Here is a 26,578-nt window from a genome sequence, read left to right on the forward strand (position 1 = left end):
AAATTAATTAATTAAAATGTTATTAAAATTATATTTTTACATAGCTGCCATTGAAGATTGTAATAATCACGATGTGCATTTTATTCATAGATGTATTATAAATTATTACAATTAGAAATTTTTTACAATTGATGACTAGAATCTCTTAAGTGGGTTTTTTTTATCATTAGCATTTTGAATCTAAAATATTTTTACAATGATCAGACAAAAATATTTTGAAAGTTGACTGTGAATAGATTTTTAGAATAGCATAAATAATTTTTATTTTTATATAATGATATAAAACCAAATAACCAAACTGCTTATTTTGAAATAGAACAGTTTTTAGTAGAACTTAATTTGATGAAAGTATATAGTAAATCTAAAGTAAATAAAAAGATTAAAATAGAGATGATTGATAAGAATAGCTTTGATGTTGAAATACAGTCAATCATTTAAGAAATGATATAATCATTGTTTAAGGGGATGATTGATGAAGGAAAAGGTAACATTGCATAACTACTTGAGAAAATAATTACATATATAATCATCCTAATGTTTTATTAAATGATAAAGCCAGATTTTTACTGCTAAAATTAATTTAGAATATTCTTAGAATGTCTCGTGTTAAAGCTAGAATATTCTAACTTTAACACGAGATAGCAGTTTAACTGCCTACCTCTAGCTAAATTGCTTAATATCTTATTAATTATTAGCCAGATTCTTAATCAGACTACAATAATAGTCTGATTAAGAATCTAGCTGTATTGTTTGATTATTAAATGTTTATTAATGCTTGTATAATTTATATAAAGTTGAATCCCATTTATGTTTTCAAAGGAGCTGAGAAAAATATATAAGTGAAACTACTTTTGAATTGCTTTCAGTGTAATACAGTCATCACAAAAGTACTAGTACATTGTGACACAAATTAACATTGTTTAATTGAACTTGTACTTGTAATTCTTCCTGCCACAAAAAACCTTCATAATCCAGTGATAGGTGTTTCTACAACAGCTAACGTTTTCAATTTCGTCGAGATCTTCTTCAGGCACAGCTCATAAGAAGTTTCAAATACCAGTGAATGGAACAAAAAACCGAAGCAAATTCTATTCCATATTTGGAATCATGGAATTGGAAGATAACATGGAACATTATGCTCATGTTGGGATGTTATTTACGCATGCGTACTATTACGTTTGCCGATCTTTGAATATAAATTGAATTAAATCAATGTGAAGTTGTGGGTGTGCATTTCCCTCATAACAATATTTCCAGGCGTGCGAGATGTTAATTGCATCCTTGTAGTTGATGCATGTGTTCTGCAATCCCACCTTATATATCTCTAGAGTCTCCAATGTTCTAAGTTGGTCTGTATGGTGTGACATTCTGATTATACGAGCATTTTGGAGGTCGGCTGTGATTCCCGGTTGTGTGGCATAAGTTGCCAGTGTGGTAGATTGTTTATTGTTGGCAATATCGTACCTGTGCTCCCGAGGCGCTGATGGAGAAAGCGTTTGGTCGAACCCACATAGACCAAACTTCTATTAAATCTGTCATCCCAAAGTGGTACCGCATATATACTCGTTGCGTGTTTCATGTCCAAACTGTCCTTCCCATTTCGAAGTAAGCTGTATATTGACCTTGGCCTCCTATAAGCTATTTTATTTTGGGTGATGGATGAGATTTCTCTGTATATTGCATCCAGATGGTGGTTGTACTCTACTATTTTTCTTGCATTATTCTCAATGGATCCTACCCCGGTGTTTAGGTTGTTACAAGTATTTCCCTGTGTTTAATTGCGGGCCATGCTGTACACTATGTTCCTATCATAACCGTGCTGTGATGCCACTTCCTGGATATAGCTGAGCTCGGCCAATGTGTCTTCATATTTTGAGTTGTGCGTGAACACACGCTTAATTAGTGCCCTAAAAGCCGCAATCTTATACGAATATGGATCTTCCGAGATAGCTGGGATGAACAAAGAAGGTACATGGCATTTTTTATAAAATACCCTATGAGTGGTCTTATCCCTTATTTGAATGTCCAAGTCGAGGAAATGCACGGAGATGTTGCTTTTTTGTTCCAACTTAACGCTTAGCCCATACGGGTTGTTGTTCATTGCATTGGTAAACCTATTGATGTCCGGCTCTGCTTTCCATATGATATGGATGTCATCTACATATCTCCTATACAGGAGGATGTTGGGAAGGAATGAAGGGATGATTTGTTGTTCAAGTCTCCTGATCACTAGCTCGCATAAGTCCCCCGATAGAGGGCTGCCCATGGGGACACCTCGGGGGACACTTCAGAATGCTGCCGATTCAAAGATTGGCAAACATAATAGTACGCATGCATAAATAACATCCCAACACGAGCATAATGTTCCATCTTATCTTCCAATTCCATGATTCCAAATATGGAATAGAATTTGCTTCGGTTTTTTGTTCCATTCACTGGTATTTGAAACTTCTTATGAGCTGTGCCTGAAGAAGACCCCAACGGGGTTGAAAACGTTAACTGTTGTAGAAACACCTATCACTGGATTATGAAGGTTTTTTTGTGGAGGGAAGAATTATAATTCATCCAGTATACAGTAAGAAGTATATTTGTACTTGTAATTCTTAACAAAGAAGTTTTAATTTACTGGGTGTATAATACATTTGAACAAATATAAAAGGGAAAGTAAAATAGTGTAAAAGTAAATCATGCTTGTAAAAAATTGACCAAGTTTTGTTTATTGCTTGCTTTTTTCATTAGATATTGGTTGCCCTCTTCTGTCAAAACTCCAGTCACATGAAAGAATGAAGATTCATTCTACAAGTTAGCTTACACTGAAAACAAATAGTGAAAATGAATAAGAAACCAGAATGCAATTATTATTTACTTAGTGAAATTGATTCACACTATAAAACATGGAAAGTGAAAATTTTTAATGTGTTGGACTTATGAAGCAATTTGCTAAACAGGAAAATTTGTCAGAAATGGCATAACAAGTTACATATTATTTTCTTCGTTTTTTGCATTTTCTGGCATTGTACTGTCAGAATGGACTAACCTGAAGTGAATACATAATTCACTTTTTCATTGTTTTAAATAATTGCTTTAAGTTATTCCATTTTAAAATGAATAATGCATAAGTGAGAAAAAAATGTTGTAGGATACTGAAAAATGTGACATATAAGTATTAAATTATAAAAAATGAAAAACTACTAGTGTTTTATTATGGAGAAAATACTGCGCAAAAAATATTTAGCACGTAATTGCAAAAAAAAGTATATTGGAGAAACATAAATGGAGTTTGGCTATATTGTATTTTAATATTATCAGTTTTATTTTGTTTACTGTTCGTTGTATTATAAATTACAATAGTTATTTTCTTTTTACAATTTAATTTTATTTTTCTGTAAGATACCAGACTACAGTATAAAATATGAATATAGCAATTTCATGTAACTATATAAAGAATTCTTCATATATGAAGTAGAGTCAATTCTGCTTAATTGGGACACATTGGGACTAATCCATTTTGGCCCAATTAAGCGACTGCTCCAATTAAACGAACTAATAATAAATTCTAAAATAAAATATGTAATCAACACCTTATCCAGAACCTGTTACCAGTGTGTTCTGTGGATAATACAGTTTATTACTAACGTTTTTGAACTGTTAAATAGTTCTTCCTCAGGTGAAATATGCTGAATAACCAATGGAACACAAAAAAAGAATGTAAATATTCAAATTAAATTGAACATATGCTTGACGAATGTTGTTATGATGGACATGTGCATTTCGTGCGTGGATGGTGGCGATTAAAGGTCAGCGTTCATAACAGATAAATTTAGCTCCTCCTTTTGATTGATGCAGGTGGCATTGTGGCTCGCTCTATAAATGGATATGGCCTCTAACCATCTTAGATGTTCATGGTGAGGTGTAGTGAGGATGACCTTGGCAATGGATGATCAAATGCCGTCTCGATATCAGAGTCAGATGTATAAGTAGCAAGGGCCGTGGTGTGTCTTCCATGCTGAAGGTCTGCACGGTATTCACATGTTCTGGTTCCTAAGGAGTGTTTGGTGGAGCTGATATAAATAAGGTCCCTGTCACATCTGTTGTCCCTAAGAGGGATGGAGTAAACAGCTGGGAGTCTGTTATGGTCAAGAGAGTCTTTGGAAGTGGCAAATCTTCAAGTAAAGGAAACTGTGCTCAAAGGAGCACAGTTTCCTTTACTTGAAGATTTACCACTTTGGCGGGAGTGTCTGTAGAATCCACCAGCTCTGGATGCTGGTCTCAATGATTGGATAGCTGCTGTCTTAATCTAGATGTAATTACGCACACAATACCTTCCAAGCGAACTCTAGCTGTCTTCTAACTCGGTTGAGAGACCTTGAAAAATTGTCCAGGGATCTTTGTCCCTTCACTTTTAAGGGGATCATCCAGTCCAATGCAGAACAGAGTCAGTAGCTCGCATTCAGGTCTGCCTCAGACAGGATCTCCATGTGATATATCCTTCTATGCTGACCCCCTTCAGAAAATCCAAACTGCCTGAGCAAAAGACAAAATTGCTTCATCTCTGCCAACTGTTAGGCCTACATGACATTAGTGTACTTAGTGTCTATATATTTTTGGAAGATCCGTAAAATATATCAAAAATTGCTAAATTCCTTTTCTGCTACTGTCCCAATTAAGTGATTAAATTATGTATTAATTTATTAGTTTGGTTTCTGTTCTTTGAGATTTGGTCCAATAACGTGGCTGCCCTGATTAATCAGTGGCCTAATTAAACTGAATCGACAGTATTGTTTTCCTGGTTATTATAGAATATAACAGGGAAAATATGGTGATGAGATTTTAACACCCCTGGTGTTTTTGGATTTTTTGATATTTTGACACTTTAAGACCAAAAATGTGAAAAAAACCCCTTACGGAATTGTGTTTGAAGAGGAGAGCGTCTATTTTTGCATTATAACTTATCTTAGTACTGGATGAATCAAAAATTTTGAAACTTGGTAGATATATAGAAGATATGGGGCATTGATGCTATTAAATTTTGCTAGTTCAGAGGGATAGAGAGATAGAGGGTGCTTGTGTCATATCTCAAGAGGGGTAGGACTTGAAAGTTTTATTTGTTACTATAATTTACAATTTCTTTAAAAACTCACTTTTACCCTGAAATAAGCCTTTGCCTTCTTATAATAATTAATAATATAAAAATTATTTTTTAAAATAAAATTTCATAAGAGAATGGCACTACAGAAAAATTTAACTTTGTAAATTATGAGTGTCAGGAAGCCCTTGCAGTTTTTATTTTTGATGCAAATTTGTACCACATTAATAAAAATTTAAAGCTTTTATTAACACACAATGTAGTAATACAGTAGAATCTTGTTTTTACAGATTGCAGAACAACAGATTTTTCAGAATAATGGATTATTTTCTCATGTGTTGCCAAATCAATATGATTTTACCTCCTTTTAGCATATCTGTAACTAGGAATAACAGGTATCACCTCTAAGCCTTTGGATTTCTGGTACAGTTCAAATGTAGTAAATGAATAAACGTTTTCGATCCTTTATCCAGAATCTTCTTCAGGTTCTTATCATTCCGATTGTGGAATGCCAAGAATTTCAAATGTTTTCAACTACAAATTGCTTAAATCTGTTAAATGCATTGATAGTACAGGCTTGAATGATTGTACCCCATAACTGTATTTTAATGTTGTGGCTGATCCTTGAGGGAATAATATGTAATTATTGATGCAGATGGTTTTCACAGGCATATCGCCATGCTTGAGATATTTCATAGCTTTCCTTGAAGTTTACACAATTCCCCAATTTTCTTTCCTTGTAAATTTTGAGTGTTTCCAAGGACCTGATGTGGTCTGTCTGGAAGGATTGCTGGGCGATGGTGTATCTTTTTTTGGCAATGTCGTATTTGTGTTCTTTAATCCTTTTTTTGTGTAGATCATTTGGTCAATCCAATGTATACCAAATTTCTCTGGAACCTATGGTCTCTGATTGGAACACTATACACTCCTGGTGCCCTCAAACTATCAGGTGTATCTTTTGTTCATTCACTACATTTGAACTGTACCAGAAATCCAAAAGCTTAGAGGTGATGCTTATTAATACCAGTACTGGTAATTTCTCTAGAAAGTTGGAATAACAGATTTTTCTTATTGTCCTATCTATTGTAACTTTGTGTTTTTTGATTTCTTAGTTAATATTTGGGTGTTTCTGGGATTTGTAGAGTTTGATGATGCACTTGTTACATTTGGGATACATACAATTGAAGAACTATATGAAGAGAGTCAGCAGGCTGATATAATTGAGGAGGAGGACACCTAGTGAACATTCTGATGCTGGTCCAAGTGTAGTGCTGAAATTTAGCAAGGCCAGTCAGTCTTTTCAAGTTGTAAAGACCTGCCTGATGAATTTCAGCATAAACAAACAGACTGTACTGTACATGACATTAATATCAGATTATTGTTGTATTTAATAAGTAGAAAAATGGCATCAAAACAAATCAAGATGGATGACTTTTAAACAGATTTTGAAATCAAGCAAAATGCTAATGAGCATATGCAGTGGTGATATTTGGCGGGTTCGCACAGGTTCGGCTGAACCCGTTGTTAAAATTTTCAGTTTTCCGAACGGGTTCGCCCGAACCTGTTGTTAAAATTTTCAATTTCCAGAACCTTGTTAAACACACGAAACATTTCTCAGTGGGTTTGTTTTTTTTAAAAAAATATATTAAAATATGCGTATTATACTCTGTAATACTACTAAACTAGAGCCTTATACCCCGTTCGTACCTAGCATTTCAATCTAGATTGTGAGCAAGGTCAGGGAGTATGTCTTGGTGCGATCTCTCTCAACTGTTTCAATCGAGGTTTAATCGCGATCGATTCAAGAGAGTTCTTGATCCAGTCATAAGAGAGATCCCAGAATGCCACGCGTGCGAGATAATACAAGATGGCTGCTGAACACGTGTCGGGCTATGGACAGCGAAAGAAAAAGTATAATGTATCTCGAGAGATGATGACACGTGTATTTTTAGAAGCGCCATTTCGCGGTAAAGATTACCCCTGCCTAAAAAAAAAAAGGTCGACAGCCCTAAAATATTATCGTTACCTGCCCTTCACCCATGGCTTGTTACGTTCCAAGTACGCCACTGATTGTTAGATATACGGTTGCAAGAAAAGGTATTGTATTTATTTCTATTCAAAACTTCCATTTTATTTGTCAGTGATTGTCAGGGAAAAATTTTCTGCTAGCGAACCCCTTGTTAAATATTTCGAATATCACCACTGTGCTCAATTTTTGCCTCTTTTTGTGTTTACAGTATATGCAGTTTCCATCAGCTTTGTCATACACACGTGGCATAATATACACTCTTGTAATGCGTGTTTGTATGGAATAAAGAGTAGAGATGTCAAAAAAACTGAATAATTTCAAGTACTGATGCTTCTTATATGTAGGAAGTTAAAAAATTTCTATTTTTCATTGTCAAATAATGAATATTTTCCTGGTGTTTCCTGACATTTAAAAAGAGATGTTTGTGTACACACCATCTTTTAAGTGTCCTCTGGTAGAAGCAAGGATATAGTCTGAGATTTGGTAGGACCATGGTTATGATAAGGCAATAAGTGCCATATACATCTGGCATCCTAGACAAGTGACTCACAAGTCAGAAAGTCAAAACGTGATGTTTATGAAAACACATTACAGTCACAACAGAAACAGTTGTAAAATAAGGAAGCACATTTAGTGCCTTTTCTGATTGTAATGTGATATTATGCTAAAAATTTCAGGAATTGATAAATAAATATTTTATTTCTGTAATAATCATTAAAAATGCTTCATTTATTTTTTGCATTTTAATTCTAAGCTAATGATTTAGTGTACTATATTGCAAACTTTATTTGTATCAGTCATGCATATTTCCGTCAGAAGCAGTGAATTTGTATCAGTGACTAACATTCCATTTAAATTAGCCAAATTTCTACAAGAAAAAATCTCCAGCTTAAACTCTGGTTAAGTATTTTAAGTTACTCTGGTGGCATTATCCAACATACAGTCAGATCATAACTGTATTACATACCTATCTGAGATACAGCTGTATGCTGAGTTTTTCAGTAATTGGACAATTCTATCTGGGTGCATAACTTTTTCTCAGTTAGTGCATATGGAAAGTTTTTCTGAATAATTTTTTTATTGATTTAACTAGATTCTTAAATGCAATGATTGTTCTAAGATTTCGAATTACTGGTAAAGATGTTAGTAGTATGGAAAAAAATTCAGACTTTTTATTATGCATTTAAAAGAAGAATGTAGAATGGAAATACCAATTTGAAATAACATGTCATTCTAATTAAAAATTATATTTTATATATAAACAAGTAAAACGGCAAGGCCGTACTTAGGACAAGACTGTCTTTGAGACTAACTACTAAGTGGGATCACTTTCACACTCACGGTGGGACTTATTCTCATTCTGCAATCATCTTTGGTATTGCTGGTTTTGAGCGTGATCATTCAAACTTCGCCAGCCACAACCACAAGGTCATCCACAATGCATTTTCAGTGAAATTAACCTATTGAATGTTGAAATTTCTCTCCATTGCATGATGCCCCAGGTTGAAATTTTGTCAATGTGAAAATTTTCTGTTTTTGAAAAAAAATAATGGTGGCTATTGTATCGTTCACAATTATTTTTTTATTTTGCACAAATGAAATATATATATTAATAAATGTAAAAAGAAAAAATAATTATATTTCAGAAGTTAGTTTTAATATAGTTCTAATATAAAATTATAACAATGCGCTATCTAGTTTCAAAAAGTTCTGATGATGAAACGAGATATCTCCAGTCAATCAATCAAGGTTAGCATGTGGTGACCAGAAATATGTGAGGAATAACATGGGACAGGTAAATAGGTTTTTTTCAAATATTCTTTTGTCAAAATTCAATTTAGCAACATTTGCTTTTCGAACTTTCCAATGCACGTGTTTGTCAAAATTTGATTTCACAATATTCGTATTTCCAACTTACCAAAGAGCAATGCATGTGCAAATCTTGCACTACTGCCTGTTTGTAGAGAGTGTCACCATTTTGTATTTTATTTTCTACCTACAAGTCTGGTTTTTTTATGCACTCGTGATTTGGGCACCTAATACTCTGTGCCAAATTTCAACTCCTGACGTGCACGCCTTCATACCTCTAAGCTGGTAAGACATCAGGCAGTACGATTTTATAAACAAGACATAGTCTTGTCAAAAATGTGTGATATTTGAGTGATAAATATATTTATATTAAATTATTGATAAATAAACTAAGCCAATTATTTATATATTTGTTTAAATTTTTTTTTCTAAAATAATGTATCAATAATAGTCTAAGCTGGAACTACACAGTAAACAGAAACACCGAAAACACTTTATGTAGTTTTCCAGCAGTTAATTTTAATAAAACTAATGTTTTTGGCTTGATTAATAAGCCTTTCATCAGGTTTTGAAGAGAGATTTCTGACTTTGGAGTGTCTCTGTGTAGTGTAGGTAGATGGGTGGGTGGGCATTTAGAGGCATGATTTTTGTTCAACCACTTTGAAGTTTAATAACTTTTGTGCTTTTTTGTTGAAACTATGATATTCTGCAGGGAGGTTTGTATATTAGAGGACTGATACTATTAAATTTTAGTAGTTAAAAGTCAAGGGAGATAGAGGGGAGTTCTCACACACCTTGAGTAGAGTTGGACTTAATGATTTTACTCATTATTAACATTACAGTTTTTTATAACTCAGTCCAATCCTAAAAATTAAGCTTTTTGCCATTTATAATAATTAATAATATGCAATTTATTAAAAATCTTTTTATAATAGATGGCACCACACTCAATTTAAATTTTTTTGCCAGAAAAATTATTCAACTTGTTGCTAGATTTTTATTATTTTTCTGTAGATTACTAGGTTTCTTTCATGGTATAGTTATTTAATGCAAGTGCAGTATTTAAAAAAGCAAATTTGTTTTTTGATTGTTACATTGTTTTTATATAAAAATCACCACAGTAAGCTGGAATGATGTATATAGACTCTCACGTCAAATTTCCAGCAACACACTCAAATTCAACATTCGAACGTTTTTGGCCACTTCTTAATCTGCCTTCATCAGGAAAAGTCAAATGAAAATAACTGTTCTATTTATAGAATGTAGCCACGTTCTACACACATTTTTTTTTATTTTTAATTTTTTAAAAATTAGTTTGAACAACAGCTGTGACATATAAGCAATGTATATTCCTTTATGAGTCTAAATAATATTTCCATGCATTTGGTATGGGAATGTAATCCATGTTGATGCATGCTCCTCTTATGCGGCTTTGTAGATTTCTGCGGCCTCTAATGTTCTTATGTCTGTCGAATACTGTATGTATTAGGTAGCTTCATCTCATAAGGGAGAAATTCCCAGTTCAGTGGCATACTGCACCAGAGTCGTATTGATGTTTCCATTTGCCACGTCATTCTTGTGATCTTGTAACTGGGCTTGTAATGATCTGTATGTGGGACCAATTAGGGCCGATTAAGGAGTAGCCGAAAATGTTCAAACATTGAATTTGAATGTGTTGCTGGAAATTTGACATTTAGTTGAGAGTCAGTCTATACATTGTTTTTGTGTTGATTGTCCCTAAAGATGAATTAAAGGTTTACCTTGTAGTCTTCTCTTTTCTCCCCAAGCACATTAATAGATTTAGTTTCTTATTAGAAGATATTTGGATCTCCTTCTCTTATTTTTTTTTGTTTAATCAAAATCTCATTTCCTCTGGAAAACAGATGGTAATCTTTGACCCTATTTTATCTGCTTATATTATCAAATTAGCCAGTGAGTCAAAGTGTGTTTTTGCTTTTCTTTCTCTCCTGTGGACTGAGATGACTTGTAAGCCTGGCCAAACCCATGATGGGTTTGGCCAGGCTTAAAATTGGGGCAGCTGAGTGTTAAGGGATGAGACTCAAAATATTTAGGAGACAACCCAAAAAGTGTCTGGGGTTTTTGATCTAGGATTTCCAGAGCAATGCACTGATGTTTTAATTATGTTTGGCCGTCTTGCCCTCAAAGTCAAAGGAGTGTTAATCTTTTGGTTCAGTAATTACTTAATTCAGTTAATCTGGTCACAGATGAGAGTTTCCATTGTATTACAGGAGTATTGGGCTATTCCAAGTTTGACAGATGGGTTGTAAGGACCTGAAAATACTAGGATAAGGTAGATGTGATAATAAGGATATTATTTAAATAATTTGATACAAGGGTGGTTATATATGTTTAGTAAAAATTTGAGTAATATCGGATGTTCTCATATTTACAGTCTTTAAAGTATAGTTTATTCTTTTATAATTATTGAATATAAACTTGAACTGGTTCTAAATCATTAAAAAATTAATGTTTCTTTAAGATTTTCTAAACAAGAAAATAGTGACTTGTATAATGTATTATACAAGTCACTATTATACTTTAAAATACAGTAAAGTTGTGTGTTCCTTTCACTGTTGTTGTTTTGTAAAAAGGCAGTGAAATTCAAATTTGCTATGCAAAAATAAATCATTTTTTGCATTTTGCTTCACTTTTGCTGATGAATGTCTTTATGTAAAATTCTTTATAGCAAGTTATGAGCTGATCAATTAACTCTCAAGGACATGATTCCTTGGACATTAATTTTTATATTATTTTTTTCTTGGTTTACTTTAACATTTATTATTGTATATTGTATTAATATTATTTCATTAATAAACAGAAAAGAAGTAATATGCTAAAAATGTATTGTTAGGTAGCCATTATCATGGACACACGAAGTTTAGATTTATTTATTTATTTTTTTGTTTTTGCTTATCTTATAATTTTGTCTAAGTGATGGTAAATAGAAAATCAGCATTTTAATGTTTGATATCGTACTTTCTAAACTGTATTTCAGTAAATGCCAAAATTCTTGTTCCCACTCTAAAAAGTTTGAATTTTACTATCTATAGGGAAATTTTCTGTCATAATAACCTAACACCTAGAAGAAAAAATGAAGAATTCTAGAGTGATGCATAGTAGAGATGTGTTTATTGGGCAGTTTTATGCAAAGACTGGCATTTACTGGGGCTGGTGACAATTTGAGACTAGGCATTTATTAAGGAAATATGGTATTTTTAGTATTTTATGTTTTTTCCTTTGAAATTTAATTGACTGTATTTACAAAATTAATTTTTTTAAATTTCACTATTTCTCTTTAGAGTTTATTATTAACAAAAAGGGGGGCAAATAATAGGCATTTATATAAAAAATAAGGCACTAAAAAGTCTAAATGTTCAAAATTGACAAAAATATGAACTTAAAACTTTGGTTAGGTGGCTTTATTTTATGAAATTTGTCCAGATATAATTTCAAATCTGTAATAGTTTCTGTTCTAAAAGAAAAAATAGGTATTTTCCTAAGCATCTGAAGATTATTACATTTCCTGAGTAGATGTTCCGTTTTATCTTATTTTGTAATTTACACATTTGCTAAGTTGTTATTTTTGATGAGGACAGTGCGTCTTTGAAACATTGAACATTTCAAATTTATTAAATAAATTTTTAATAGTATTAAAAGTTCAGTATTTTGGTGTTAATAATATAAATATAAGACAAATTTGTATAACAATTTATACTGCTAAATGATTTTATTACAGTTAATCATATCCTCAGGAATCTGGTTTTTTTATGGTAATTTTTTATATGGTTTAATAAGTGGTTGAGTAATTTTTTTTTTAAATTAATTTATGTAGAAAGAGAAATTGTCTTTTTACAGAGAATAAATATGAAATTATATATTTTCTCAAACTCCAATAATAGAAAAATATAAAATAAATTTTTTTAATGTTCACAAATGTTAAGATACCTTAACATTTGTGAACATAAAAAAAATTATTTTTTATACTATTCAGTAAAACTGCATTCATCATAAAGTACAAAAAACAACTTCACATACCTGTAAATGCAGTGTGAATTTTACTTTTTCTAATGTTTTTGGTCTTATTAAACATCTTTTTTCAGGATAAAAACCAATTGCAATTTAAAAATAAGAACAGAAGCTGTCCTTTGAGACAATTTACATTTCAAAATTTTAGCCTTCTGAATGCTGTTCTCATGTTCTTTAATTCTTGATGTTAATGACTGAATCATAGTGCCTATGTAGTACAGGTCTACCTATCCTGCTGTTCTTGAGTGGTATTTCATATATACCTGTGCATTTGATTGATGGGATCTTTGTCATTCTGCAGTAATTTATACATAATGGAGTTTCTTTTGTAGGTGATTTTCTTTCTCGTAGCTACTCCTATCTTTTTGTATAAATTGTGTAGAGGTATCATATATTCAACTACTGTATATTCTGCCTGAGTGTCCCTTCCTTGAACTTCTTTCTTATCTAGCTTACACTTCTTGATCATATTCTCTATTGTTCAAGGTTTGAATCCAAATTGTTATTCAATAGCTTTAACGTATTTCAGCTCTCGTATTCTGTCTTGTATGTTTGTACAGTAGTGCATGTGGACTCTTCTGATGAGAGCATGGAATGCTGACAGTTTATATCTTATTGGATCTTGGGACATTCATGATATGAAAAGCAGGTTGTAGTTGGTTTTCTATAAACATTTGTGGCTATAGCACTTCCCTTTAGTGTGAGTGAAACATCCAAGAAGTGTACATGTGTGCCACTTCTTGCTCTAATGTTATTTTCAATCTGTATGGGTTGGCATTGATACCATTGATGAACTGTTGGATATTGAGCTGCTGTCTCCATATTATTAATATATTGTTTATGTATCTTGCATATAGGGCAATGTTTTCACCATATGTAGGTAATGCCTGGTTTCCGCAGATCTGAATATCATCTTGCAGAGTGTCCTGGAGAGGAGGTTCCTCTCCAGGACACCTCAGTTTTGTAGGTACATATTTCTGTTGAATGCAAGAAAATATTTCTAAGTGCACTAATTCTAGTATTTTGGCATATAATTTTGCCAAATCACTCAACTTTCTCAGAAGAAAATTCCTTAAGTGGCAGAAACAGGACTCTGATTTGATTGAAGGATACATTGCTTGGATGTTGAGAACTTTAATACACTCTTCTTTTTACAGTTTTAATTGTAAGAGTTTCTGAATGAGTTCTATTAGTTGTGTAATACTGTATTCATGGTCAGGCAGATGGTTGGTTACAAATGTGTTGAGAGTGCATTCAAAAGTGATTGTAGAGGATCAACAGCACTTGTCCACTACTGGTCTTATGCTTTTCTCTGGTTTGTGAATTTTAGCAAACCCAAAAAGTCTTTGGATAGATGGGAAGGCAACTATTGATTTTTCATTTTGAGTTTTTGTGCTAGACTTTTAGATGCAAAATATTTCATCCTCATTTATAGGGGTGATCAAGGATTTGTGGAGGATTTGTTGTGCATTGTGTCATCTTGATGTAATCTGTTAACAGCTTGTATGAAGACTGTGCTAGTATAACCTTGTTCTTTTGACTTGTCTGCACGTATCAGGACCACATTGTTTTCTTTGAGTCATTCCTTACTAGGTTGTGTGTGGAGTTATTTGAGTTATTTCTTATTTTAAATGTCCTATTCCATTTAAAAAACTTTTTATGTACTGTGTTAAGGCCTTCTAGGTGAGTTTGATGTTTGGGATTACTTTTTCAAATCATATTTTAGGCAATGGTATGTATTTAGGTCTGTATTTAGCAGCTTAGGCAAGGTGGAAGAGAGAGATTGTTCCAACAAATGATCGAGGCAGCGTTAATTGTCTGGTGGTCTGTTTTTTGGTGCTTAAGAATTCATTGCATTTTCTTCTCGTAATTTTTCTGTATGTCACCTGATTGACCAAGCTTACCATCTTTGCATTGACTTCCTTTAATAGATTTGCTGACAGCTCAAACAGATCATTCTCCAGACTGATAAGCTGCTTCATTAGAACATATTTTCAGCAGCATGTTGTGGGGTTGCTTTTTTAGACACAGAACACACAATTTCAGGAGTAGAGAATTGCATCCACATGAGAGGTAAATTCTCCATATCGACATGTTCCAACACTTGGTCGGGAAATTAAGTTTAGGTTTATTCTTGCAGATTTTAAGAACTAATTTATGATACATGTTAGCCAGCATAGCCATAATTACACTATTCAGTAAAACTGCATTTTTCATAAACTAGTGGTTATATTTTGTAGTAAATGTCAAGATATCTTCTAAATTTGATGTCCTTAAAGATCTGCTAAATTAATATGAGGAATCTAATATATTTATTTTAGAAGAATACAAGATGAATTAAACTTTATCTTAAAAGATTTTTTAGGTAAAATAATATAATTTTCATTGCATAATTTGAATTATCATAAGCTGTTTTTTGTTGATAAAAAATTTAAATGTATTACACCTATCCCTCGATTTACACGGAAGATAGGTTCCTGAGAAAAACGTGTAAATCGAAATTTGTATCTTTTTGAATGTAAAACCGTGTAAATCGAAAAGTATGCAAAAAACGCATAATTTCGTTGTTTATTAATTATGAATTTTTTTCAATTTTTTAAAGGTACATAAATCAAACAAAAATATTGAAAGGCAAAAAAATATATTCTTTTATTAATTAAATACAAAGTACAAAGGAACACAAAATAAAATCTGAAAGGTTCATAAAAATGTAATGTAATTCTGTAATGTAATGTAATGTAATGTAATGTAAAAATGTGATTAAAAATAATGTAATCATTTGTTACTTATGAATATGAAAAATTAAAATTTTCTGGTTTAAAACTATGTGCAATGAATGCAACTTTGTGCGTATGGGGAGTACCCTATATTGGTTTATCAGTTAGTATTTGACGGATTGAAATAAAACTGTCACCTAGTATCCTAAATATCAACTATAACATATAATTAAGGTGGATTGGAATATAGATGTAGATTAGAGTTAAAAATTGTTCCTTTTGATCATAGCCAGTTTATTTTCTACATTTATTTTTTAAACTGTGTAAAAGTGAAAACGTGTAAAAGAAGTACCGTGTAAAACGAGGGATAGGTGTATTTAGATTGTAATAAAAATTAACTATTGCGAAATGTATTAAAATTTTTTATGAATATATATTTTGTCATTGTAAAAGTTGTAATTTGTATTATTTATAGTATAGTTGATATTAACAAAGATATATGGATAAAATATACAGTAAAAAAACTCCTCAAAAGCTGGAAAAGGATATAAATACTCACTGACACCTTCCATTCTGGTACCTGCAGATAGCTGTATTGTAAAAAACAAATGTTCAATACCTTCTAAAACCGATAACCGGTGCGAACTATTTTTTGAAATGGCGAACGTTTTCACTGCCCCTCCTGGGCTCTTCCTCAGGCCAATTCTGGATTTGATAATCGAACAGCATAAATAAATGGAACGTGTTCCGTAATTTAAACGATCGAGTACGTTGGGCAACCGCGTGCCGTTCCAAATATTTAAATTTCCTTTTATTCCGTTTGGGAAAACGATGTGCGCCTCCTATGATAAATACGCGTGACGTCAACTGATTTACGACCTTTCTTCCAATAAAAACTGCCAAGCAGTGGAGAGTTTCCTTTCTTCTTTGAAATTAATACATGTTGTTGTGCGATCGGCTTTATAAATTTCAATCTCCTCCAGAGTTCTCAGATGTTCTTGATGTTGGGTGGTGCGGATCACCTTTGCCTCATTAAAATTCGGTGTTATATCCGGGTTTGCTGCATACGTTGACAATGCCGTTGTGTATTTATGGCGGGTAATGTCGGATTTATGCTCCTTTATTCTAGTGCATAGTGGGCGTTTAGTGGACCCTATGTACAGTAATTGTTTCTGCCATCTGTCGTCCTGTAGAGGGATACTATACACTCCCGGAAGCCTATACGGGTTAGTTGCGTCTTTTCCATTTCTCAATAGGCTGTATATGGAAGGGTTTCTCCGATAAGCGATTTTAATTCCCCTTTTCTTCGCAATTGTGTTGTATATTGTTTTAAGGTGCGGGTTGTATGTCATCGGGGTCCTTTCTGTGTTTTCTTCTCTGGTAACTTTTTTCACTACGCTTTCTTGGTTTGTTATACTGTTTGTATGGAAAAAACAAATGTTTTTAATTACTTTCAGAGATCTTTGTCAGGTTATTATGTGTTTCCATAAATCAAATGCTCTTGTTTGAACCACTCTTTTTTAAAATGGAACATTCTATATGTCACATAATGATATTCAAATTCCAAAGATAAATGTGACAAACTTAATGATAAAATCTGACATAATAAAAATTTTAAAAAAATATAAACATTACTTTCCATAATATAATTGGAGATAGATCAAGAAAATTTTTAAATGCTGTAACACACATATTAATGACTATTGATTGAGGTGACAAAATTTACAGCATTGTGTTAAAATTTGATACAGTAGGAGGTAACATAACATTGTTTGCCACACTTGGGATAGGATAGGTTAATTGTGATAAGAAAAGATTGACCTTTTTAAAAATAAAAATTTTAAAAAGTTAATATTTTCTTTAGTGTTAATACAACTTAAATATTGCTTTATAAATTTTGATAGCTTCTGTTATTCTTAACTGTTGTATATTGAAGGTGATGTGTAGCAGTTTAGCCATATTGGGGCAAGGCTAAACTGCTACACATCACCCCAGGCATACTTGCAAATTGGGCCAGCAGTGTTAAAATTCATTTTTGAGATGTTATACACATGCTCCCTTATTCTGGTTATTAATGATCTATTAATTGAGCTTGGTAATAGAATTATGCTTGGTAATTGGTAATTAGAGCTTGGTAATTATATATACACTTGGGGCCCATCTGATGTCTATAGAGTCATTTTTATTTGTTAGTAAATGAAAAACTGATGTGGGACTAACTGTGGGAATAATAATAACTAAAAAGTGGGAATAACTATACCTGACAATGATCTCTGAAAGTGATTGAAAATCATCATCATAGAGCATACATGAATTTAGGCTATGTTGACCCATTTCGGTCTCAACGAAACAGGGTCTAGTAGTCATTTTTGTGAATGTCCAGGTTGTTGTTGTGCTCGTGGTTGATACTGTAAAACTGCATGAGGTATCCTACCCGGTGACATTCAAGATACATGTTGAAGTCATTTTTCTCTATATGTGGAGAGTTTTTCAATTAATGGCTGCATGTGGAGTTTCCCCAAAATATCCTCATTTTGATGATGATTCAGGAGTGTATATCAGTGATTATGATTGAAAACATTTGTTTTTTTTTACAATACAGCTATCTGCTGGAACTAGTACAGATGTTTGTGAGTACTTATAATTATGTTGATCCAAAAAAATTTAACTTTATAAAAGTTGATCTGCATAAATTATAATTGCCAGTTTTTAGAATTCAGTTAAAGAATTTACAGTGTCTCATGTTTAACATATTTTTTACATTTATACATTACAAATTTTAGAAATATGTTTAAAATATCTTTACATATTAATTATTTCCTTCCAGCTACAATGTTTGCATATTTGCCTATGGACAAACTGGTGCAGGAAAAAGTTATACCATGATGGGTAGACAAGAAGAAGGCCAAGAAGGAATTATACCTCATATATGTAAAGATTTATTTCATAGGATACAAGATAATGGAAATACAAATGAAGATATGATGTATTCAGTTGAAGTAAGTTTGGAAAATATATTCTTTGTGTATACCAAAAAATTTCAAGCAAATAACTTAAACTTTTCCAATATGTTGTAAAATATATCAACTGGATGGAAAAATAGCTTTATTTTCAGAGATAGAGCAAAAATATGAAATACCTTATTTTCATGCTTATAACCTGTGGATTATCTGTGTTGAAAGTATAATTTCAACACAGATGTATGGATTATGTGATAGAATAGGTTATAAGGCAATTTTAAATCACAGTTATGATCTGGAAGCAATATCTGCTCCATAGACTCGGTTTGCAGTAGTGTGGGTTATGCAATGGTTTTATTTTTGTTATAGCAATTTTTGCCAAGTATATGCCATTGTGGGTTATATGTATGAAAATATGGTAACTGCTGTTTATAAGCAAAATATATTTATAAAATCTATAAATTTTAATAAATGTATTTTAACATCAGAAAGTAAAACTTCAAAATTATCATTTAACTGCTTTACGTATCTTTAAAAATGCAAATAACTAGTTTGCATTTTATAATGTTGATGATTTAATTATTTTTAATAATGACAGAAAAGGTTTCAACCATTTAAAAGAAAAGTTGTTGAATGAATTTGAAATGAAAAATTTAGTTGAGGCAGAAAATGTCTTAGGCATGAAACTATAAAAGAAAGACAATGCCATTTTTATTAATGAAAGTAGTAAATACTTAGAAGTTCTAAAAAGATTTTGGGTTGAGTAATTGCTAGCCAGTGTTAACACCTTGGATTTTATTGAATAGTTGCAGGCTTTCTAAATCAGTGATGGCAACCTTTTCTGGATGTGGGTTGCATATGTTTTTTTGAGTTTAGACTTTAAGACTGCTACCAACATGCTCCATAACCTCCATTACACTAGGCACTAAAATACAGTGATACCTCGGTTTTCGTCGATAATTCATCTGAAAACAATCGACGAAATTTGAAACTGACGAAAACCGAGGCAATTATTTCCATAGGAATCAATGTAAATCCAATTAATTCGTTCTAGAGACTCCAAAATATGCACCAAAAACACATTTTTTAGAGAATGAATATAGCGTTTAATACTAAAAACAATAAGAAATGAACATAAAATGAATATATAAGACTAATATAATAAATAAATGAACATTTAACATGGTATTTATCTTTCTGAAGACTCTTTTTTGCATATGAAAGACAGTGAGGAGTGTTGGAATCAACAATCAAAGTTATTGTTAAATGCCATTGGACATTGTTACATACAGTGCATTGTGTTGCGATGTTTTGTAAACATTCTTTCGTTATGTAATAAAGACCTAAGTTATCAAGGTACTATCTGGGGTCACTTCCCTTCTTGGGAAGTGACCCCAGATAGTACCGTTCTTTTGACATTAGGACAAGTTTTAGAGTCAGTGGTCCCATGTCGCACAAGAAATCTGTCCAAAGAATTCTGTTTCTGCTGTCTCTTTAAGATTTGCCTGAAATGGGGCAAGACATTATCATTAAGCAAGTTGCAGACATGATCTGCAACAGCTTTGTCTGAATGATTTTTTCCACAAACCTCTGTACCTTATTCCACATGGAGATGATGTCCTTAATCTCTGAAGAAGGCACATTCTTGTGTGTCTCTTCTTCCTCATCTGAAACAACTTCTTCATCTGCCATCTGTTGCAATTCTAGGTGAAGGTCTTGCAACTCTTCAGTGGTGAGTTCTTCACTGTGGTCATCCACTAACTCTTCCACATCATCAACACTCACCTCCAAATCCATGAACTTCTCCAAATCAACAATTGACTTCACCACATGTGTAGGGTCATTAGGGGAAGGCTCAAACCCTTCAAAATCTCTCATATGCACACATCCTGGCCATAATTTTTTTTAGGCAGAGTTCATCGTTCTGGATGTCACTCCCTGCCAAGCTTTATCTATGAGACTAATGCAGTTGAGAATGTTGAAATGTTTTTTCCAAAACTCTCTTAAAGACAATTCTGTATCTGATATCACCTGTAAGCACCTTTGAAACAATGCTTTTGTGTACAGTTTCTTGAAATTTGAAATGACATTCTGGTCCATGGGCTGGATGAGTGGTGTGGTATTAGGAGGCAAGAACTTCAATGTGATAAAACTGAACTCCTCCAACAACATGTCTTCCAAACATGTAGGATGTGCAGGAGCATTGTCCATTACCAGGAGACACTTAAGGGGCAAATGATTATCCTGGAGGTATTTTTTCTCACTTGGGCCAAACACTTCATTCATTCGCTCAATGAAAATTGGCCTCGTGACCCATGCTTTCTTGTTTGCCCTCCACATCACACACAGTTTACTTTTAATCACATTGTTTCTGCTAAACACTCTGGGAGTTTCTGAATGGTATACTAGTAAAGGCTTCACTTTACAATCACCACTAGCATTACCACACAACAAAAGAGTTAGCCTATCTTTCATAGTCTTATATCCTGGCAGTATTTTTTCCTCTTGTGTAATGAACGTTTTCTTTGGCATTTTCTTCCAAAAGAGGCCAGTTTCATCGCAGTTGAAAACTTGTAGGGGAATGAATCCTTCAGCCTCTATGTAATCTTTGAATTCAGACATAAATTTTTCAGCTCCAGACTTGTCTGAACTCGCACCTTTGCCATGTCTTGTAACACTGTGTATGCCAGTGCGTCTCTTGAATTTTTTGAACCAACCTCTGCTGGCCTTAAAATCACTAAGTACACTAGCACTGGTCCCAGGCATTTTCTTAATGAGATCGGCATACAACAGTCTGGCCTTTTTACATATGATAGTCTCCGAAACAGAATCGCCATCTAACTGTTTTTGTTTGATCCAAATTAATAATAACTGTTCAACATTTTCAATTGTTTGAGAACTCTGTTTCGTTAGTACATTTATGCCTTTCGCTACATTAGCCTCCTTTATCGCTTCCTTTTTCAACACAGTGGAACTTATTCTGGATGGCGACTTCTCGTACATGCAGCTGATTTCAGCAATCTTAATGCTGCTCTCATATTTTTCTATGATTTCCTTTTTTCAATTCAATCGTGTTCCTCACCTTCTTCTTCAAAGAACTGCTGGCTCTGGAAACTTTCTTCAGTGCTGTGATGGAGCTAACAGAGTCAAGTTACTAAACTTAATGTGCAAAAAATTGCGACCAAAACCAAAGTGCCAGTGGTTGCTAATTGTTCGTATCACATATAATTTTGTTAAAAAAAACACCTTACGATGCACTAACACTTTCGGGAATCACACCCTGTCGTTGGCGAAACGATGCCTCTGATTTCGGTGAGGTCACGTGGGCACACCGACGAAAACCGAGACAAATTTTTCACAAAGAAATCGACAAAAACTGAAACCGATGATAACCGAAGTCAACAAAAACTGAGGTATCACTGTAATATATTCTAATAATGAATGGTAGTAAAGTGTCTACTAGCGATTGCCAAGCTTTAGATAATGTATCTTTTTCTTTATAATTAATACATTGACATATCCTCAAAGCAAGGAATATTTCATATGCCTCTAGTGCTCTTAGTTTATGAGTTTGAAAAACTTTTTTAACAGTTTTGCTTGGTCCCAGCATGCTAACACTCCAAACTTGCTAGTTATTTGGGCCAGTGCTATGATTTATTTATTTTTAGTGATGTCATATTTATGTTTTTTATTCTTTGTGTTAAGGATCTATATGTTGCACCTACATATGTCAGTTTTTGATTAAATCTATCATCCTGCACTGGGAATCTGTAAACTCCTGGAGCTAAGCTGTTACAGTTTTAACTTTTTTTTTCTGGTTGTAATTTTATTTTACTTTATTTTTGTGATTTTATTATAATTTATTTATATATATTGCATTTGACAATGTATTTATCACTATATTGTAATGTGTAATATTTTATACATTATACATGTAATGTTCAATGTCAAGTTTAGATATGCAGCCATTCCATTCAAAATCGTATTTCAATTTGTTTCTTAAAAACAATATTAGAATGTCAGTTAGAATTTAAAGTTCAACTCTTCTTGTTAAACCTGACAACAGACTAATGAAAAGAAATAAAAAAATGTTCATTTAAATAAATTAAAGTCTTGTTGAAAAAAGTATTTAAGGTGATATTCAAGCTAAATTCATTTCAGCATACAGAGAGGTTTTTTTTTAAGTCAAAGATGTTAATTGTCATGGTAGACCAGTTCTTTGAGATAGCCCCAAAGCCAAAAATTGCATGGATTTAGGTCTGGAAACCATGTGGAAACATGCTTTCTTCTTCTTCCAGCTTTCACAGCCAAGAATTCCACTTGTTCAAATTTCATGATAATTTTTCATAGTCTGTTCATAGTAAGGATTGGAGCTGTTCAAACTTCCAAAGATTAAAATCTCTGCAAAGTTTCTGGTGTGGAATTATCATTTTGGTAAAACATTTTTACCAGTAAAGTGATTCTTGTAAAGTTAATGTCATTTTTAATGGTGGTAAATGACAATGAAAATGGTTCTGTGGAAGTTATTTAAATACTCTGTAATGGTGTACAATCAGACGAATGATGTAATAAAGATTAGCATGTTTAATATATTATGCATGGAAAAATTCTCCCTATTGGTGACATTCATGACTAATTTTTTTATCCTTACTTTTCTTTTCATGGCCTCATTAAGATATACAAAAATTTGGTAACCTTTTGATAAGTAGTTTTTGTTCTAGATTGCTCTCAATAGATGAACTTTAATTATAGACATTCTATATAAAAAATACCACCAATCTGATAATTACTTCAAATATCAAATAAACAGTCAAATTTTTTTAAAATCAGTTATTAAGACTAAATAACTGCTAAGTAATTTGGCAAGAGGTAGGAGGTTAGGCTGTCATTTCTTGTTAACTTTAACATCCAAATTACTTGGTAATTATTTAGTCTTAATATCCGAATAAAGGATTCTAATTGTTTGTTTGATATTTGAAGTAATTATCAGGCTGGTTGTATTTATTATACTAAGAGTTGAAGTTGAGTCTGGATAAAGATCTAAAAATGTTTCTTATTAAGCTTTGCATTCTGTAAAATAGTTGTATTTTTCTTTTTTTAACGTTAATGTTTAATGATCTGGATGTTTATTTTTCTACATTATTGATTTAACCAGTGTTTTTCCCATGTTTGTCTGTAACTTTAAAATTCTTCCAGAAATATTAAAATAGACATTCTTAATTTAAAATCTAAAGTATACTGTGGTGCAGAGTTTTATTTTATTTTATATAAAATTTAGAAAGAAACTAATTGAGATTAAAAAAATTTATAAATAGATGTAAGTTTTCTATTTTAATTAATATACTATTTAAATCATTTTTGTAACAGTGTGAAAGGTGTGAAACACATTACAAATAAGACAAGGCGAATACTAGTCGAATTGTGTTTATTAATCAAATAGAGGGGCAAATTTCAGTCTGCCCATTATGGAGAACCAAAATTGTATTTACACTAATTCTCTGCTCTCACTCGATCTTCCTGTGACAACTATTTATAACACAATTTAGCTTAAAACTAAGACTATCACTACTTATGAACTAGATAGAGAGAGAAGAATGAAGAATGGTTAGAGAGAGTATACTGGTAGCTTAGATTGGAGTCCTGATAACAAAATACTATGGATGATTATTGCGATATGAATGATAGATGTTCAATCTGTTTACATCCAGATAATGATAACCCATTATCATTAAATATTGCTGAGGGAGGTTTTCTTGGGCTTGGGTGAAAGGGCTCGCTTACTTAGTTCTGTACGATTATACCACTTAGCTCGATGTCACTGTTCACATGTAGTCTACACTGTCTATTAGGGTTTCTCAAACAGGATTACTTTAAAAGACGAAAAATAATTATATCATTTGATTTCATGATAATTTGTATATGTTAAAAATAATTAATTTTGTCCTGGGATCCCGGGAAACAGTTCACTTTTATCCCTGAATCCCGGGACAAGCAAAAGACCGGGAAATGAGAAATCCTACTGTCTATCTCTACTTTCCTATCCTTCTAGGCTTTAGAATCCTGGTCACTTTTCAACCTGCCCAGTCTCATGCATTAGACTTCTTCTCTCGTCTGTGACAAACCCCAAAACTGACTCTTCTTAACTCCCATTCCCCTGGTTCCCTCATGCAGGAAGGACCCTTTCTTTTCCTGTTTGGTATACTGGCCAATCAGGACCCATGAATGGCTAGGCTCGTGTCATGTGACAGGAAAGGATTGAAGACGGAAGGAAGAAACAGAATTTCTGTGCTTTATACCAGTGGTTCTCAATCTTTTTGAAGTCGGGAACACTAAACTTTGACATTATATTCTGCAGAACACTTACAATACATCAGCTTTAAAGCAGGGGTGGCAAACCTTTTTGAAATCAAGCATACTTGTTCTAGTAGATGATGACATTGGCATTTGCTAATTACATTCCCATACAAAAATTATTTTACATTGTATTGATTTTTCTTTTACAACAATTTTTAATTGTATATTTGGTTTTTCGCGGAACACTTGAAGTGGCTTCATGGAGCACCTGTGTTCTGCAGAGCACGGATTGAGAACCACTGCTTTATACAACTGTATACAAACACAAACATGGCAAACAGCCACAACACATTCTGATAACGAAGTTAATTACTTTAAAAAAATTTGACCATTATTAACAAAAACTGTTTTAATACTATATTTTTCCAAATTTTTTATTATATTAACAACAATATTTTATTAATATAATTATTAATTTTAGAAATAACTCTAAAAAAATTAATAAAATTTTGAAAGCGTCATTTTTTTTAAAGTTAAAATTATTTTATTTGAAGTTATTATAATTAAATGAGCATTTTATATATAAATACAATGTGATATTGTATAAAATTTTTTTTTTTCTTAGGTAAGCTATATGGAAATATATTGTGAACGTGTGCGGGACTTATTAAATCCTAAAAACAAGAGTAATCTTCGTGTTAGAGAACATCCTTTACTTGGTCCTTATGTTGAAGATCTTTCAAAACTTGCTGTAACTTCATATCAAGATATTCATGATTTAATGGATGAAGGTAATAAAGCTAGGTAAGTGAGCATAAAGATAAGAATATGTAAGTTTTTCTTTATTAAGGATATTTTAATATTTGCATCATAAATTTTCAAATAATGTAAAAATTAAAATATATTATAATTTATTATCATGAAAAATTTATAAAAACTATTAAATTTCTTATTAGATATTGCCATGTCATATTCATAAATTAATTTGATAGTTACCGTATTTTACAGACTATAAGATGCACTTTTTTCTTCAAAAAATTGCCTCCAAAATTCAGGTGCATCTTATAGTCCGTAGCGTATTATAGGTATTTTTTTTAAAAAATTCTTTAAAATTTAGGTGCGTCTTATAGTCTGTAAAATACGATAGTTTATATTATAACATATAAATTTTAAGTAAGTGTATTGGTGTTGAAATCTGTTGGGTTTAAGTAAGTTTTATAAATTACTTTTTCGTAAAAAACAATAGACAAATTCAAAATAAAATATTTAATAAGTACATATAAATTTTAAATAATGATTTTTTTCTTTAAAAATATACATGAGGGTTTCAATAACAAGTTTTTTCTATAATGCTTTACACTGTATTAAACACATATATTTTACTTTAGCTAATATCCAAAATTTTTAATTTGTTATTGTAATATTCAATAAACTAGACTCTTAAAACAATTAGAAACACTGCATTATCAATTTAGTAGTTTATCAGAACTGATTGTTTTGCTTTATATAAAACTAATGATTAGATAAGTAATGAAGAAAACTCCAATAAATTATTTATAATGAATTTAATATAATACAGTAAAACCTAGATTTAATGGATTTTGGGTTTAATGGACAAAATTTCCAATCTGTATGT

At 32.1% G+C, this 26,578-nt stretch overlaps 1 protein-coding gene across 4 annotated transcripts in view; it reads left to right on the forward strand.

The window, feature by feature from the left end:
- The window catches only part of unc-104 (kinesin family member unc-104), a 187,472-nt gene that overhangs the window by 42,435 nt on the left and 118,459 nt on the right, over nucleotides 1–26,578 (forward strand). For all 4 annotated transcript variants that reach the window (XM_067278651.1, XM_067278667.1, XM_067278660.1 and 1 more), the window contains exons 5-6: nucleotides 18,516–18,687; nucleotides 25,568–25,746. In XM_067278651.1, coding sequence (XP_067134752.1) covers nucleotides 18,516–18,687; nucleotides 25,568–25,746 — 351 coding nt within the window. The remainder of the gene's footprint in view (nucleotides 1–18,515; nucleotides 18,688–25,567; nucleotides 25,747–26,578) is intronic.

Source organism: Centruroides vittatus, unplaced genomic scaffold, assembly GCF_030686945.1.
Source record: "Centruroides vittatus isolate TY-2023 unplaced genomic scaffold, ASM3068694v2 contig_1168, whole genome shotgun sequence".
In the NCBI taxonomy this organism is placed as follows: Eukaryota; Metazoa; Arthropoda; class Arachnida; order Scorpiones; family Buthidae; genus Centruroides; species Centruroides vittatus.